This window comes from Somniosus microcephalus, chromosome 6 (genome assembly GCF_052327205.1).
Source record: "Somniosus microcephalus isolate GS21.2 chromosome 6, FLI_Smic_1.0, whole genome shotgun sequence".
Classification (NCBI taxonomy): Eukaryota; Metazoa; Chordata; class Chondrichthyes; order Squaliformes; family Somniosidae; genus Somniosus; species Somniosus microcephalus.
This window is the reverse complement of record NC_140992.1, coordinates 85,477,037-85,490,601: the sequence shown is the minus strand read 5'-3', so window position 1 is coordinate 85,490,601 and position 13,565 is coordinate 85,477,037. Positions and strand designations below refer to the sequence as shown.

The 13,565-nt window shown below is 38.3% G+C and overlaps 1 protein-coding gene across 1 annotated transcript in view; it reads right to left on the bottom strand.

Moving 5' to 3' along the window:
* LOC147115860 (paired box protein Pax-3-like) overlaps positions 1–13,565 on the bottom strand; it is an 83,277-nt gene that overhangs the window by 25,540 nt on the left and 44,172 nt on the right. The window contains exons 6-7 of the mRNA XM_085990490.1: positions 10,409–10,574; positions 7,666–7,880 (exon numbers count right to left, since the gene is read on the bottom strand). Coding sequence (XP_085846616.1) covers positions 7,666–7,880; positions 10,409–10,574 — 381 coding nt within the window. The remainder of the gene's footprint in view (positions 1–7,665; positions 7,881–10,408; positions 10,575–13,565) is intronic.

Sequence of the window (13,565 nt, the reverse complement as noted above, 5' to 3'; positions counted from 1 at the left end):
CTGTCGATGTCCTTGTGGACTAGTCACCTATGTGGCACTTTATCAAAAGCTTTGCTGCAAGCTGATTAAACAACATCCACTGTGTTTCCCCATCCACAGGGTCTGTTATCTCCTCAAATAACTCCAACAGATTTGTCAGGCATGATCTCCCACTTATAAAGCCATGCTCGCTCCCTCTTATAGTGCTGTGTTTCTCTGGGTTCCTTCAGGACGCCCTCCAGTACTTTCCTTATCTTTCTCTTCTCAGCTATTTTTTAATGGATTTTGTGATTACATCAAAGATATTAGGGTTTAATTTCTCTATGGCCTTTTGAATGTTGAATGCCTCAGTAAGGTCTCCGGTGTAAACATTTCCACTTTCCACAGCTTTTCCACATAGCTCTGGTGCCAAATCCAAAGTATCAATTTGGTTTTCCTTTGCTGTACTCTCTTCAATGCCAAAATGTTCAGTTAATACAGTGGTCAGAACTGTACACAGTTTTCTGTACAGGGAGGGGAACAGACTGTTCTTTAAACAAGTTCATTGTCGCTTTCTGAGACATAAACAACATCCCTCCAGCTATACAGTTCAAGATCTTGTTTTGCCTTTTTTTAAGACTGCCAGACACTATGCTGATGGTTGCAGTGAGTTGTCCATGAGTACCCCTAGATCATTCTTCTGTGTTCTATCTTGTAGATTAATCCTATTTACCTTGTAGGGTAAATTCATTGCTCCCACTTTTTGGATAAATTTATTGAGCTGCAACATGTAGCATTGATTCTCTGACCAGTGTTCCCTTTCAGACTCCCCGCTGAGAGCACAGGACCAGTGAATTTACCCTCCTGTTCCCATTGCTTATTCCACTTCCCCAGTCTGATCATTTGTATTATTCCACCATTTTAAATCGCATCTGCCACTTGCCAGGCCAGCTGCCAAATCCAATAAAAGAAATTACCCTAAGCATTACCTGCAAGAAGTTTCAGAAACATTTTGATTTTCTATGTTACATTACTGATGTTGTTTAAAGGTTCTTTCATCTTTTGCACTTACCTGTCTTAGTGATTTAATTTATAATTTAAGTACAGTATTACATCAATACTTTTGGAGACTAAAATGAGACATTAAAAAAGTCACAAACTGAAGCAAGAAATGGGAAGTTGGGACATTCAATTTTCAAATGTTTACAGTTTGCTAGTTACTAGTGCAAATTTAGTCTGTGTTGCATTTTGCTTAATTCATTCATGGGATGTGGGCGTTGCTGGCAAAGCCGTGCATTTATTGCCTATCACTAATTGCCCTTGAGAAGGTGGTAGTGAGCCGCATTCTTGAACAGCTGCACTCTGTGTAGTGAAGATACTCTCACAGTGCTGTTACGTAGGGAGTTTCAGGATTTTGACCCAGCGACAATGAATGAACGGTGATATATTTCCAAGTCAGGATGGAATGTGGAGGGGAACTTGCAGGTGGTGATGTTGCCATGCGCATGCTGCCCTTGTCCTTCTAGGTGGTAGAGGTCACAGGTTTGGGAGGTGCTGCCGAAGAAGCCTTGGTGAGTTGCTGCAGTACATCTTGTAGTTGGTACACTCTGCAGCCGCGGTGTGCCAGTGGTGGAGGGAGTGAATGTTTAAGGTGGTGGATGGGGTGCCAATCAACCGGGCTGCATTTTCCTGGATGGTATTGAGCTTCATGAGTGTTGTTGGAGCTCCGCTCATCCAGGCAAGTGGAGAGTATTCCATCACACACCTGGCTCGTGCCTTGTAGATGGTGGAAAGGCTTTGGGGAGTCAGGAGGTGAGTCACTCGCTGCAGAATACCCAGCCTCTGACCTGCTCTTGTAGCAACAGTATTTATGTGGCTGTCCAGTTAAGTTTCTGGTCAATGGGACCCCCAGGATGTTGATGGTGGGGTATTCAACAATGGTAATGCCGTTGACAGTCATGGGGAGGTGGTTAGACTATCACTTGTGGGATATGGTCATTGCCTGGCACTCGTGTGGTGCAAATTTTATTCTCACATGTCCACCAAAATTTGGCTAAATAATATGTAAATTAGAACTAAATTACATGGAATGGTTGTTTGTGTCTCAATTACATCATTACTCAATCAGCAGTGAAAAATTGGATTTGCCCCAGTACCTGGAACAAACTATCTGGTTAAAAAAAATTAGAACTCGATATTGAACCTGGAATTGAAATGTACAAATGTTTCAAAATATTCAATAGGTCGGCAGCATGGGCCAAATTTGTTTTTTCTAGCAGTTGAAAAATTCTCCATTTGAATTCAGATTGTAAGAATGCAACAAAGACTCCATTTTGTGGTGTTATTCTCCCTCCTGCTCATCCACTGCAAACATTATGCTGCTACCTGTACTTCATTGAATTTTTTTCCTTTAAAGAATGTTTCCAGCATGTAAATGAATGGCAGCCAGAAAACAGGAGAAAAAAGTGTAAGCGGTAATGTTTCAAAGATGGAGACCTAAACAATTGAGATTTTGCTAAACAGCAAAATCAGGTAACAAAGGTAGCATACAGAGAGAGTTGATGCTTCAATGCATTATGACACAGAATGGCAGGATAGCGTTTTTCAATATTGGCTGCACCTTCAGAAGAGGTACAAGTTGAAGAATATTTACAAAGTTGTTGGGAGAGGAGAACCATTGGGTAAGTTAACCCAGGCTGGTTTATCTCCTAACAGTCAATCATTACAGTGAGGAGGTGCGTCAGATGCATTTTAATGTGCCAGCTAATCTCCTGTGATGTTGGTCAAGGTAATCTCCTGTCTGGCTTTGATATTTAGTTGAGAAGGTGGAACTGTATTTAAAATAACCTGCCCCTTTAAGACCATTTCTTGGGTACTCCCTGTGGTGTAGTCTAAATAGGCACATCCTGAGGTCAATTAGAGGGTAATTGTTGAAGATTGGCAGCATGCAAATTTCCAACTCCTGCCATTGGGAAAAGGCCAGGTTATCAGGTCAGAAAGAACTGGTAGGAAATGACTGGCTTTCTTTCACTTTGATTTATAATTTTGATGGATAAATGCTAGATGTAAGAATTTTAATATTGAGATATATATAAACCACTTTCACAAAGGCACTACTGAGATTTTCCATGCTGCATTAAGCTTGTAGCATATTCTGGATAATTGACTGTGTAACTGTAGCACACTACAAAAGAAAATGTATAACATTCTTCTACCAAGTATTGTAATTTGGTATCATGCATTGTAATATTTTTGTCACAATGGCTTGAAATATGCATTCATTCACATCACAGATCAGAAGGCACACATCATCAACAACAAACTCAAGGGACTCTGAGACTGGGAAATCATTGCGAGTCTTAACCTTTCACACATAAAAACTGCATTCACATGACACTCTCAATAAGGTTGTCTTTGGAAGTTACACAAAAAGTATGTTAGTCAGGGATGAAGTACAAAGAAGTTATTTTACTTGGGTTTTTTTTTCTATTAAGAATCATAAGCAATGAGTTATAGTAGAGGTAATGATATATGAGTTTAAGGTAAGTATATATAATGTATGATTTTTAAAAATCTATTTTAAAAATATTTTAAAGATGCCCAGAATGAAGTTAAAGGCATTAGCATAACTTTGAATTTCAGATGATGCATATGAATTTTTCCTGCTTCAGTCTTGTGGTTTATGACATGATCTGAATGCCTTGATACTGTGCATGCTTTGTAACTCACTCCTGTGTATCCATGATTCTCTATGTATCACATGGAGTTGAGCTAGATCTTATTACCTATAATATCACTGCTTAGAAGTGAAAGGGCACTTAGTTCCCACACCAATGTAGACATCAATTTTAGATTCCTTCATGCTTTCAAAACAGTAAAAGACATTTAATCCATACAGTAATAAAACTAAACTTGATGGATTACATACCAGAAGAGGATTCTGATCAAAGTGTTATGCGATATTACTGCAGCACATACGTTTTAACAACTGCTTATATTACTATCGTTGAAGAAATGCAGTTTGTAGAACAACACTCAAAAGTAAAACTAACTTTGAAAAGTGGATACCTTGTAGCATCTTGTAAAAAGACAAAGTAAATTATTTTTTAAAAGTCGGCGAAATGTTGGGATTTCTTGGAAGTATCAAATGAATGAGTAAAGAAAATTTTTAGAAAACATTAGAAATTTTTAGTGCTCTATAATAAACATAGAATGGTACTTATATATATTTGTTCAATAATACTGTTAGACTGCTTCTTATTCCAAAAAAATTACTCTTGAAAAATAAATGACTAGCACATGTAAATGGTATATTACAATGAAAAATGGGGCCTACTACGATTACACAATTTATGTACAATATTCGTCCCATGAGTCAGTGATGATATAACAACCCTGGTTCAACTCATCCTTCCTGTCTTCTGAAGCCCTAGGTCATAAAAACAAAGGTCCTCCCTCAGAAGCTATAACGCTGAAAACAGATCAGAGACTTTCAGCCTGTCACCTTTGAGCAGGCACTGGCTGATAACATCTACAGATGTGGAACTGCAAATTAATTCTTTATTTATTCTCCAACTGAAAGCACACTAACATTTATTGACTTTGACACAGGCGCTGTGATAAATGGTGAATAACATTTTGGAGGGAAGGATGATTCAGATGCCCGTGTTTTGAATGCGGAGATGACATGCCAAATGACCTTTCCTCATTTTATACTTCCCTATTTTTTTATGAGATTAGTAAGAGTTGAAAGAGCAGATTGTTTGCAGAAGTGTGTGTTTTTTCAACCAACATCCGTGGTGATATTTGTGATGACTGAAGAGTTCCTTTGAAATAAGATGGCGTGGGTTCATGGGATTTATGGAACTACCAGCATTGTACTGGAATATCAGGCCTAGAAAGTCTCCAAAATTGGAAATTTATACTGTTTGGTGGCTCGATATACTCCAGTGTGTTGGTGTATGACTGAATGTGCCCACCTCACTTGACAAAACATGATTTTGGCCAGGTAATTCACATGTGGTGAACTCTTGATCTTGGTTATCTGTACCCCCTCCTGCACTCTCAGCTGGTTAAATTTGTTGGGAGGCCCAAAGAGGGTGAGAAATAAGATATATGAAATAAACTATAAAAAGTTAAAAGTAGTTAGGACTGGAATATCACAAGCTCTTTTTTTAGTCAACTTTAAGCTTTTTTCTCAAAGGGGCTGGAATACAAAGTGGAGAGGGTTATGCTTCAGTTGTATACAGCCTTGTTCAGACCACATCTGGAGTACTGGCCACCACACTTCAGGAAGGATGTATTAGCCTTGGAGGGGGTGCAGCGTAGGTTTTCCAGAATTATACCAGGGCTTAAAGGGTTAAATTATGAGTATAGGTTGCATAAAGCTGGCTTATATTTCCTTGAGTATAGAGATTGAGGGGTAATCTAGTTGAATTGTTTAAAATAATAAAAGGACTTGATAGGGTAGATAAAAATAAACTTTCCTCTGGTGGTGGAATCCAGAACAAGAGGGCATAATGTTAAAATTAGATAGATTTTTGTTGGGTAAGATTATCAAGGAATATGAGTCAAAGGCGAGTAAATGAGAATGAGGTACAGATCAGCCATGATCTAATTGAATGGCAGAATATGGTCGAGCAGCTGAGTAGCCTGCTCCTGTTCCTATATTCTATGGTTTTACACACCCTATGAGTGCACTTATTAAGTAAAATTTTCACATTCCTTGATGGTGAAGAGTCAAGATAGTCACATAGCAAAAGTACACAAATGTAAATCATTTGTGATTAATGGACCACACTTCGTAAATCATTCTTCTTCACCCCAACCGAACAATGTCCTCAACGGAAATAAAAAGCTGCAACACATGATGGTGCGCTGCTGTCATTATTTCACTTGAGAGGCAATCTTTATATTATAGCTCAGGAAATGACAGTATCAAAGCAGCTCCAGAGGTCACAATATTCATGACAGCAAAACCAATAAATGAGGTGGCAATGTGAGCAGCATTTGAGTATTTTGAACACAAGACATTTAGAATTTCTAATTCTGTCCCAAAAGCAATGTGTTTGAAACTGTTACACTCTTAATCAATTTCTCGTGGAAAAGAAAAATAAGATGTCAATTAATTGGGTGATCAATGTGAAAGAAACCAGGAAGGTTCCTATTTGCCCAAAGGGGGAATTTGTTTATTAAGTCTTTATAGTTTTTACAATATTCTGAACTGTTGGGTCTGTGAGTTATCAGTGCACTGCAGAAAGCAGAAACAACATTGCACGATGCAACTGCACATTAAATAAAGAATAAAAAGCCACAGATGCAAGCAGTCATTTTGGCCACCCTTTGTGCCATTAGAATCTAATTTTCTGCCTATTAAAATGTCCCTTACTGTTCAGGCGGTAGCAGTAGCCAATGATTGGTGTGTAATTGACTATAATTGTCTTTTCACTTTTCATTTATGTCATTCCGTGCTTCCTTCTGTTCTTCAATTTATAGAAAGCTTTTCAAGAAAATCGCACCTTTAGCAGTCTATCTCTTAGCTCTGAAATTACTCACTTTTAATTATAGGTTCCAGTCCCTTGTGACCTATATTAAAAATTAACTGGTGTACATATCAGATGACACCTGTGTCCAACTTATGCTAACAAATGGAGACAGTATATTTTAATAAAATGATAATGTCAACTTTCCACCAGCTGGTAATACATTTAAAAAGTTTAAGTCTCTTACAGTAGTATCTGTGGTAATTTCATCTGAAGATAATTTATTGACCCTATGGTAGCAATACGTATATTCTGCAGAGTGGTAACATTATGATATTAAAATGATAAAATCGCTGAACAAAGCATTGAAAGATAAAGTTTACATTTTAATCAATAAGGGTAAGTTGATATTGTCAGTTCCCATTTGTACACCTAATATCATTTCATGAGGTATTTTCAGCAAAAAAAGCGGCTATTCATTAAAAAATGATCAGGTAGATTCATTTCAATCTTACATCTAAAGAGGTTCTAATGTAATGCTCCACTTAGAGTACTATTTGTGAAGCACTCTTCACTTTATAGCATTTCTCTCTTGAAATTTTCTGTTCAGTTTGTAGATTTACAATGTATAAAGTAGCACTGTTGAATTATATCTTAAACATAGTATGCTGCATACATCAGTAAGTGTCTGGATTGAAATGATGAAAGTATGGTAAAATATACCTGCTAGAAACAATAGCAAAAAAAATTAAAGCATGTGTTAAACAACTGAAAAAACATAAGTTAGTGAATTGAATGGTAATCTACATTGATGAACTGTGATGTTACAGTAACCTAAAAATTGTCATTGAATTTCACATTGGAAAATGGTTTTAGTTCCATTTTTAATGTTTCTTTATAAATGTTGTCCTTAATTCTTAGTAACTATTTTTAATATTGTGTTCTCAATACTTAACTACTTGTGTGACTGCATTTTATTTTTTCCAATATTCTAAAAGATGATGGATGTAGCAAAAGGTTTGTCTTATAAAGTTTCAAGGAAATCAAGTATCTGAATGATTAGTTTGAAAAATGAATGGCCACAAACTAGCACAGCCACATGAGCTGCACAGACAGATTTGTGCAATGAATTAAATTTAGAAATGCTTCTTTAGTTTTGCCTTGGGTAGTAAACTATTTGGTTCACATATACAGTAGACACCCTGTTTTGAATCACAAAACTGACCTGAGGTGAGAGGCCGTTGCTAACCGTTGGGTTCATGGGATTGGTAGACCCTGCAGGAGACACAAAGCTGTCTGTGTACCCTGAAAATCCATGCCTGCTGGTGGATAAGCAGTAAGCTGAACTGCTGTCTGGAGTAGAAGGGAGGCTGCTCTGGTGAACTGATGTCGGAGGCAGAGGCTGTGGCCTGTGAACTGTGTTGCTTGGATCTGAGATTGCTGAAAGCACAATAACATTTATTGTATCATTAATGCCGCATCATTTTCACTTCTTAAGAAATCGCTCAACTAGGTGCAAAGGCAATAAGCTCGTGTATCTGTTAACATTTAAAGTATTTTTCTACAATTTTTCATATTTACCAGTTTCTTATTTCAGAATTCAAAATATTATAGCTTAAAGCTGCAGTGTCATCAGGAAAAAGTGACTGGCAAGCCTTTTTTCATTTGTTTATAAACACACGCTGCAGTAATGTAAATTCCATCAAAATGTACCATTGTGTCCCCTTGCATGTGATGTTATGGGGAAGAAAATGATGAAAAGGCAAATTTTGTGAGGCTACAATGCTGGCACGAAGCCTCACTAGACAGGAGCATGGATCAGAGAATCAGGCACAGAGATCAGCGCACCTGATTAGGAGCCCTCCAATTTTCCAGTGGTTGACTTTAACCACTAGAAAACCAGGAGTGCTCTGAATTGGATGCACTGTCTTACATGCCCAAATCTTCAATCCGTGCTCCATCAAGCAAGGCTCCATATCGGAAGCCTAGTCTTGCAAAATTTAACCTATAGTCTTTTAGCTCTTCTTCCTCTCGAGCAAGAAAAGAATTTGCCAAATGCTTTTCCATGAAGACATTGCCTTTATAAACACAATTCCATCCTACTTATAAATAACAATAAATACTTATAAATACAATAGCAATTGCACCTCATTTAAACATCTAATACAAGTTATCTGAAAGGTAGCCGCAGTGTGATTGACAGAGAACGCCTTGATAATATATTCTATATTATATATTGTTGGATTGAACACACCACAATATAAACAGCATAGTATTTAGCACAATAAACATATATTTGGATGTTTTCTTATCACTTAACAAAATGACTGAATAATATTGGACTTTGGCTGTATTGAAAAATGTATTTGCTTTTAATCCCCACTGTCATTTTGTATCTGTATGATGGGTGCAAGTGTAGAAAAGTTCATATCTGCTTGGGGATTTTGAAGATTTGGCAGGCAATTTTATTCTTTTCCAAGGCATTGCTTCTAGTTCATCTAAAGTCTGTTAGCACTCTGTCCTTTCAACTCTGGGGCCTGGTTTAAAATCCTGCCCATACTGATGGGATGAAAGTTTCCAATGTCTGCTGGCTGCAAGGGTCCCATACAAAAGAGTTTGGTCTTCCTGAACTCGGTTCCTAGTGAATGTAGATCCATTGAACTAATTCATGCTAAATTGAACATCTCAGGGATGAATTAAGTCTTCGGCGGTAGCATGAATCACGCGACTTCAATGGAAAAAATAATTGGGTGCAGTGTAAAACAGGCTGCCGATTCGCTATCACTCATTTTACACTACGGCCGAAGAACAACTTCACTGCCCCCCCACCCCTTTTTTAAGATGGCAAATGTAGTCAATGTCACACAATAGCAGGGGAGAGGGGAAATTAGGTAAGGCATTTTGGCAGGGAAAGATTTCCTCTGTGAGCTATGTATAGCGAAATTGTTAGCATTCGTTAAGAGCAAGTTTATGATTTTGTTACACATAGAGCGCAGAAGAAATCTTCCATCATTGTAGGGCAGTGTAAAGGGAGTTTTACTCTATATCGAACTTGGGATTTAACTAGAAGTGATTGATAGTGACACTGGGTCACAAAATGGTAAGTGTTCCATTTCCTAGTGCCAACATCTTGAGGACAAAAATTCAACCAAGAATGCTTTCTTAAATGTACACACCAAAGTTGTTTGATAGCTAGTTAGCATAACTAAAGGTTATTTCAATGCCAGGAAACATCTGGAAGAAATGACTGCAGCAAAAGCTTCAAACTGCTTTTAGGAATCATGCAGAGAAGCCTTGTAGGCAATGATCAAGACAAATGGGAAAACTTTGTGTTACTGGGTATCAGAAACAAATAAATAACAATGAAACTTTTCAGAAATAATTTTGCAGAACAACCACTTTACCACCAGAATCAGGGACCCCCAATAATTAAAAAGTATGGGGGAGAAATTCGACTTGGGCGGTAGTGCTGAACGGGCGTTATCGCACCGGCCACTTGTTATAAACCCCACTTGATATTCAGTTCTATTGAAGTCAATGAAATTGAATATCAGGCGGGGAGTATAACAGGCAGCCGATCCCATACCGCCCATTTTGCGCTAAAACTCAAGAAGAATTTCTACCCCTATAACTTTACTCTCCCAAGCTAGAGAAACACAGAATGCAGTTGAAGGAAATACTGCCAAAGATGGTGTAGCCATTGCAGACCTACTACTTGTTTTTTCTTTCTGGAGGATTTCACTTTTATTTTTGATACTCCAGCATTATAATTGTGAGCAAAAAATAAGCCAATGCTAAAATCTGTTTGTTTTTTTAAGTTTCTTGGCTTATTCCGAATGATTCTGGAGCAGAGGTCCAGACAGATGCTTTTAATTGACAATTCTGAGATCTTGTGCTGTAACAATGTTCTTTGTCACAATACAGACAGCAAAATGTTCACATGGCTTAAACATGAGGTTTTGCTTTACCCTGTGGTATGGATGTAGGTGGATAACTGGCATCAGACAGCTGGTAAGGAGACAGCGCTGGCATTGCTGTGGGTGGAAATCCTCCAGGGATCAGGTGATTAAATGCCAATAGTTGATTGGCTCCTGCTTGTTTCCTCCAACGAGCTCGGCGGTTGCTGAACCAAACCTAATAAATTAAACAGGATCACTTCCAGGACAATTTTAATTGAATTCAATTACTTTTAGTACAATTATCACCATAATTAAAGTATGAATAATAAAATGAAAATAAACAAGGATGAACAGAGTAATGCACAGTTCATGTGCAAAAAACAATAACCTAACAGCCCAATAGATATCAAGTGAAATATTGAAATAAGCCAATTAAATTTTGAATTATATTTGCTTAAAACTATATTGGTATTATTGAAAATTAAGATGATGTACCTCGAAGTGCTCTAATTGAGCCAAATATTTTATATATTTATATATCAGTTTTAATAATGCATCGTTTAAAGATTTATTTTATTCATCAATTATTTGCTATAATCCTGACAGTAGTCAGACTATTAAATTAAAAATTAAAAATGACCTAAACAAATTCTCCAGGATCATACCTTCAGTCGATACCAAATGGTTTCTGCAAAGTGTAGTCTCCTCTAACTCTCTACCCGAACTTTGCAATTCTCAGTCCGAGCTGTCACTGAAATCAGTGACCTTTTGGCTTATTCAATAGGGCATGCTCAGACAAAACGCCAAACTCACTAGGATTCCGGAATTTCAGAGGAGTGAAAACCTTCAGTAATCAGGCACAATTCTATGAGCGTGTTCCAGTTTATATGCAGGTGTCAATGCAGAACCTGAACACTTTCTGAATCAGTCCAAAAATCTACTCTTTTTATGAGCAATGTATTTTTTCAAAAAGATGTAAAGCTCCTGATTTATTTCTGTACATATGATAATTGTGTGGAATTAAACCTGTTGAAGTTCTTCAGCAGTTAACTGTCATCGGGTGTTTTATTGTGGTACAGATGTTTTGTGAGCACATTCTAGATTTAAAAGGAGTAAAGAATGGTAGTATAACTGTCATTTAAAAATGTTAAAATTTATTACAAGAAATAGCTCAATAAAAGTTAGCCGATTCAGTATTCCTACTGTCTGAGAAAAGTTAAATTCCCAACACTGAACCGTCATGAAGAAGTCACTGATTGACTTAAATCTGTCATTCATGCTGGGTTTAGTAAAAGATCCATATGTTAGTTGTTCTGGGGAATTTAGCAGGGAAGTAGATCACAGCAAGCCACATAAGAGATGATAGGCCTCGTGAGACCAGATGAAGCTGTGAGGAATGCAGAGAAGTCACAGGGTTAAAGCTACACTGTGGCAGCTGCTGCATTAATGTGGCTTCTGCATGCACTGAGGGGCAAGTACTTAGAAAGTGTTAGTGCTCGTACTTCACTCATGATCATTCTTTGAGCTCTGAAAGTGGAATGTACGTGTAGATATTACAGATTTTGATTGTGAATGAAAATTACATTATGGATTGCTGCTTTGTTATTTTCCAGCACTCTTCTGTGATGTTAGACAAGTGGTCCTATACTGCATGGGATAATATATATAGAGATGGAACTAGTGTTGCTAAATTATTTCCCCTAGCGTTTGTCCTTCCTCTTCATCTGAAGAAGTTGAAACATGCTGGAGTGTGGTCCCACAGGTGTCTGCAGCCCTCTGGTACCTCAGCAAAGCTTATGTGTGTATCACAGAATCACAGAAACCCCACAGTGCAGATAGAGGCCATTTCGGCCCATCGAGCCTGCACCGACACATATCCCACCCGATCCCCGTAACCCCTACACCAACACATATCCCACCCTATCCCCGTAACCCCACGTATTTAATCCCCCTAACACTAAGGGTCAATTTATCATAGCCAATCAACCTAACCCGCACATCTTTGGACTTGACTATGAAGTGTTTGGACTGACGAACTATTCAACATGGGAGCATCACAGCTGAGTCTGATAGTCTAATAGTGTTCTTACTTGGCATTCATTCATGCACACTTTCTAGCTGAGTGCTTGGACAGTGATCAAGAGTGGAAGCCTGGCTAATTTCTCCCCTCTTTAGCCCAGAGGCATTGAGGCCAATTTATAGTTCCTAACCGAGATCAGCTAACTCAACACAGTACGGGGATCAAACACAATGGCCTAGATATTCTGATCCCACCCGTAGGGACATTGGAAATTATGGTTTCAGGCATGCACAGCGCATGCGCTGAAAACCGGCATTTCCGATCTGTCAAGAATGCTCCGGCTGCCCTGGAGAAGGGCCTCTGCGGGCGGATAGTCCCGCTTTTTGGAGAACCTCCGCCCGCAGAAAACCCTTACAATTCTTACGACTGCTTTTACCAGGATAAGAGTTGAAAAAAGTTTTTTTTTTAATTTCACTGATTTATCATTTAAAAATACTTTTTAAAAAAAGGTAAGTTTATTTTTAGCCCCGTAAAAAACTTTAATTCTTTTTTTCAAAAATTTAAATTTTTGTTTAAAATGTTTAATTTGTAATTTCAACTCATTTTAAAAATGTTTTTTTTATTTATTTAAAATTTTACTATGTTTTGGGGATGATCTCCATTCATATATTTGACAGGTCTTCCTGTCAAGTGTATGAAGGGAGATTTCCTTCTTTGATTGGCTCCCCATGGCCCATGTGATCCCAGGGACGCTGCGAACTACATGCACCTCTGGGATACGTTTATCCCTGCGCACCTGGAGCTTGGAGAGGCCCAGGAGCGGAAGCGTGTGCGTCCTGGGAGCCCTCAGGTAAGGGCGTAGATTTTTCCAGATCGCAGGCCTCCGCATGCGGGGGGGCTGCAATCGGAAAATGCAGGCCAATACCTTTCTGGTCCATATAACTCAGGGCAATGTCAGACAGTGATACACTAAGCCATCAGGGCAGCTATGCAAAATGATTGCTAAATCAATAATCTGATAAATGTCATAGTGGTGCTGATGTACCGTCCTGTGGAGGAGCAAGCCACTGGTTCTTGCTCATTATTACTAACATGCTTAGTTCTCGAGATCAACTATGCCATCAGTGAGAAATAGTGAGGGCTATTTTGATGTGTAACATACATCGGGCGGGCAGTGAGTGGGGAAATTGGGATGCCAGCCCAATG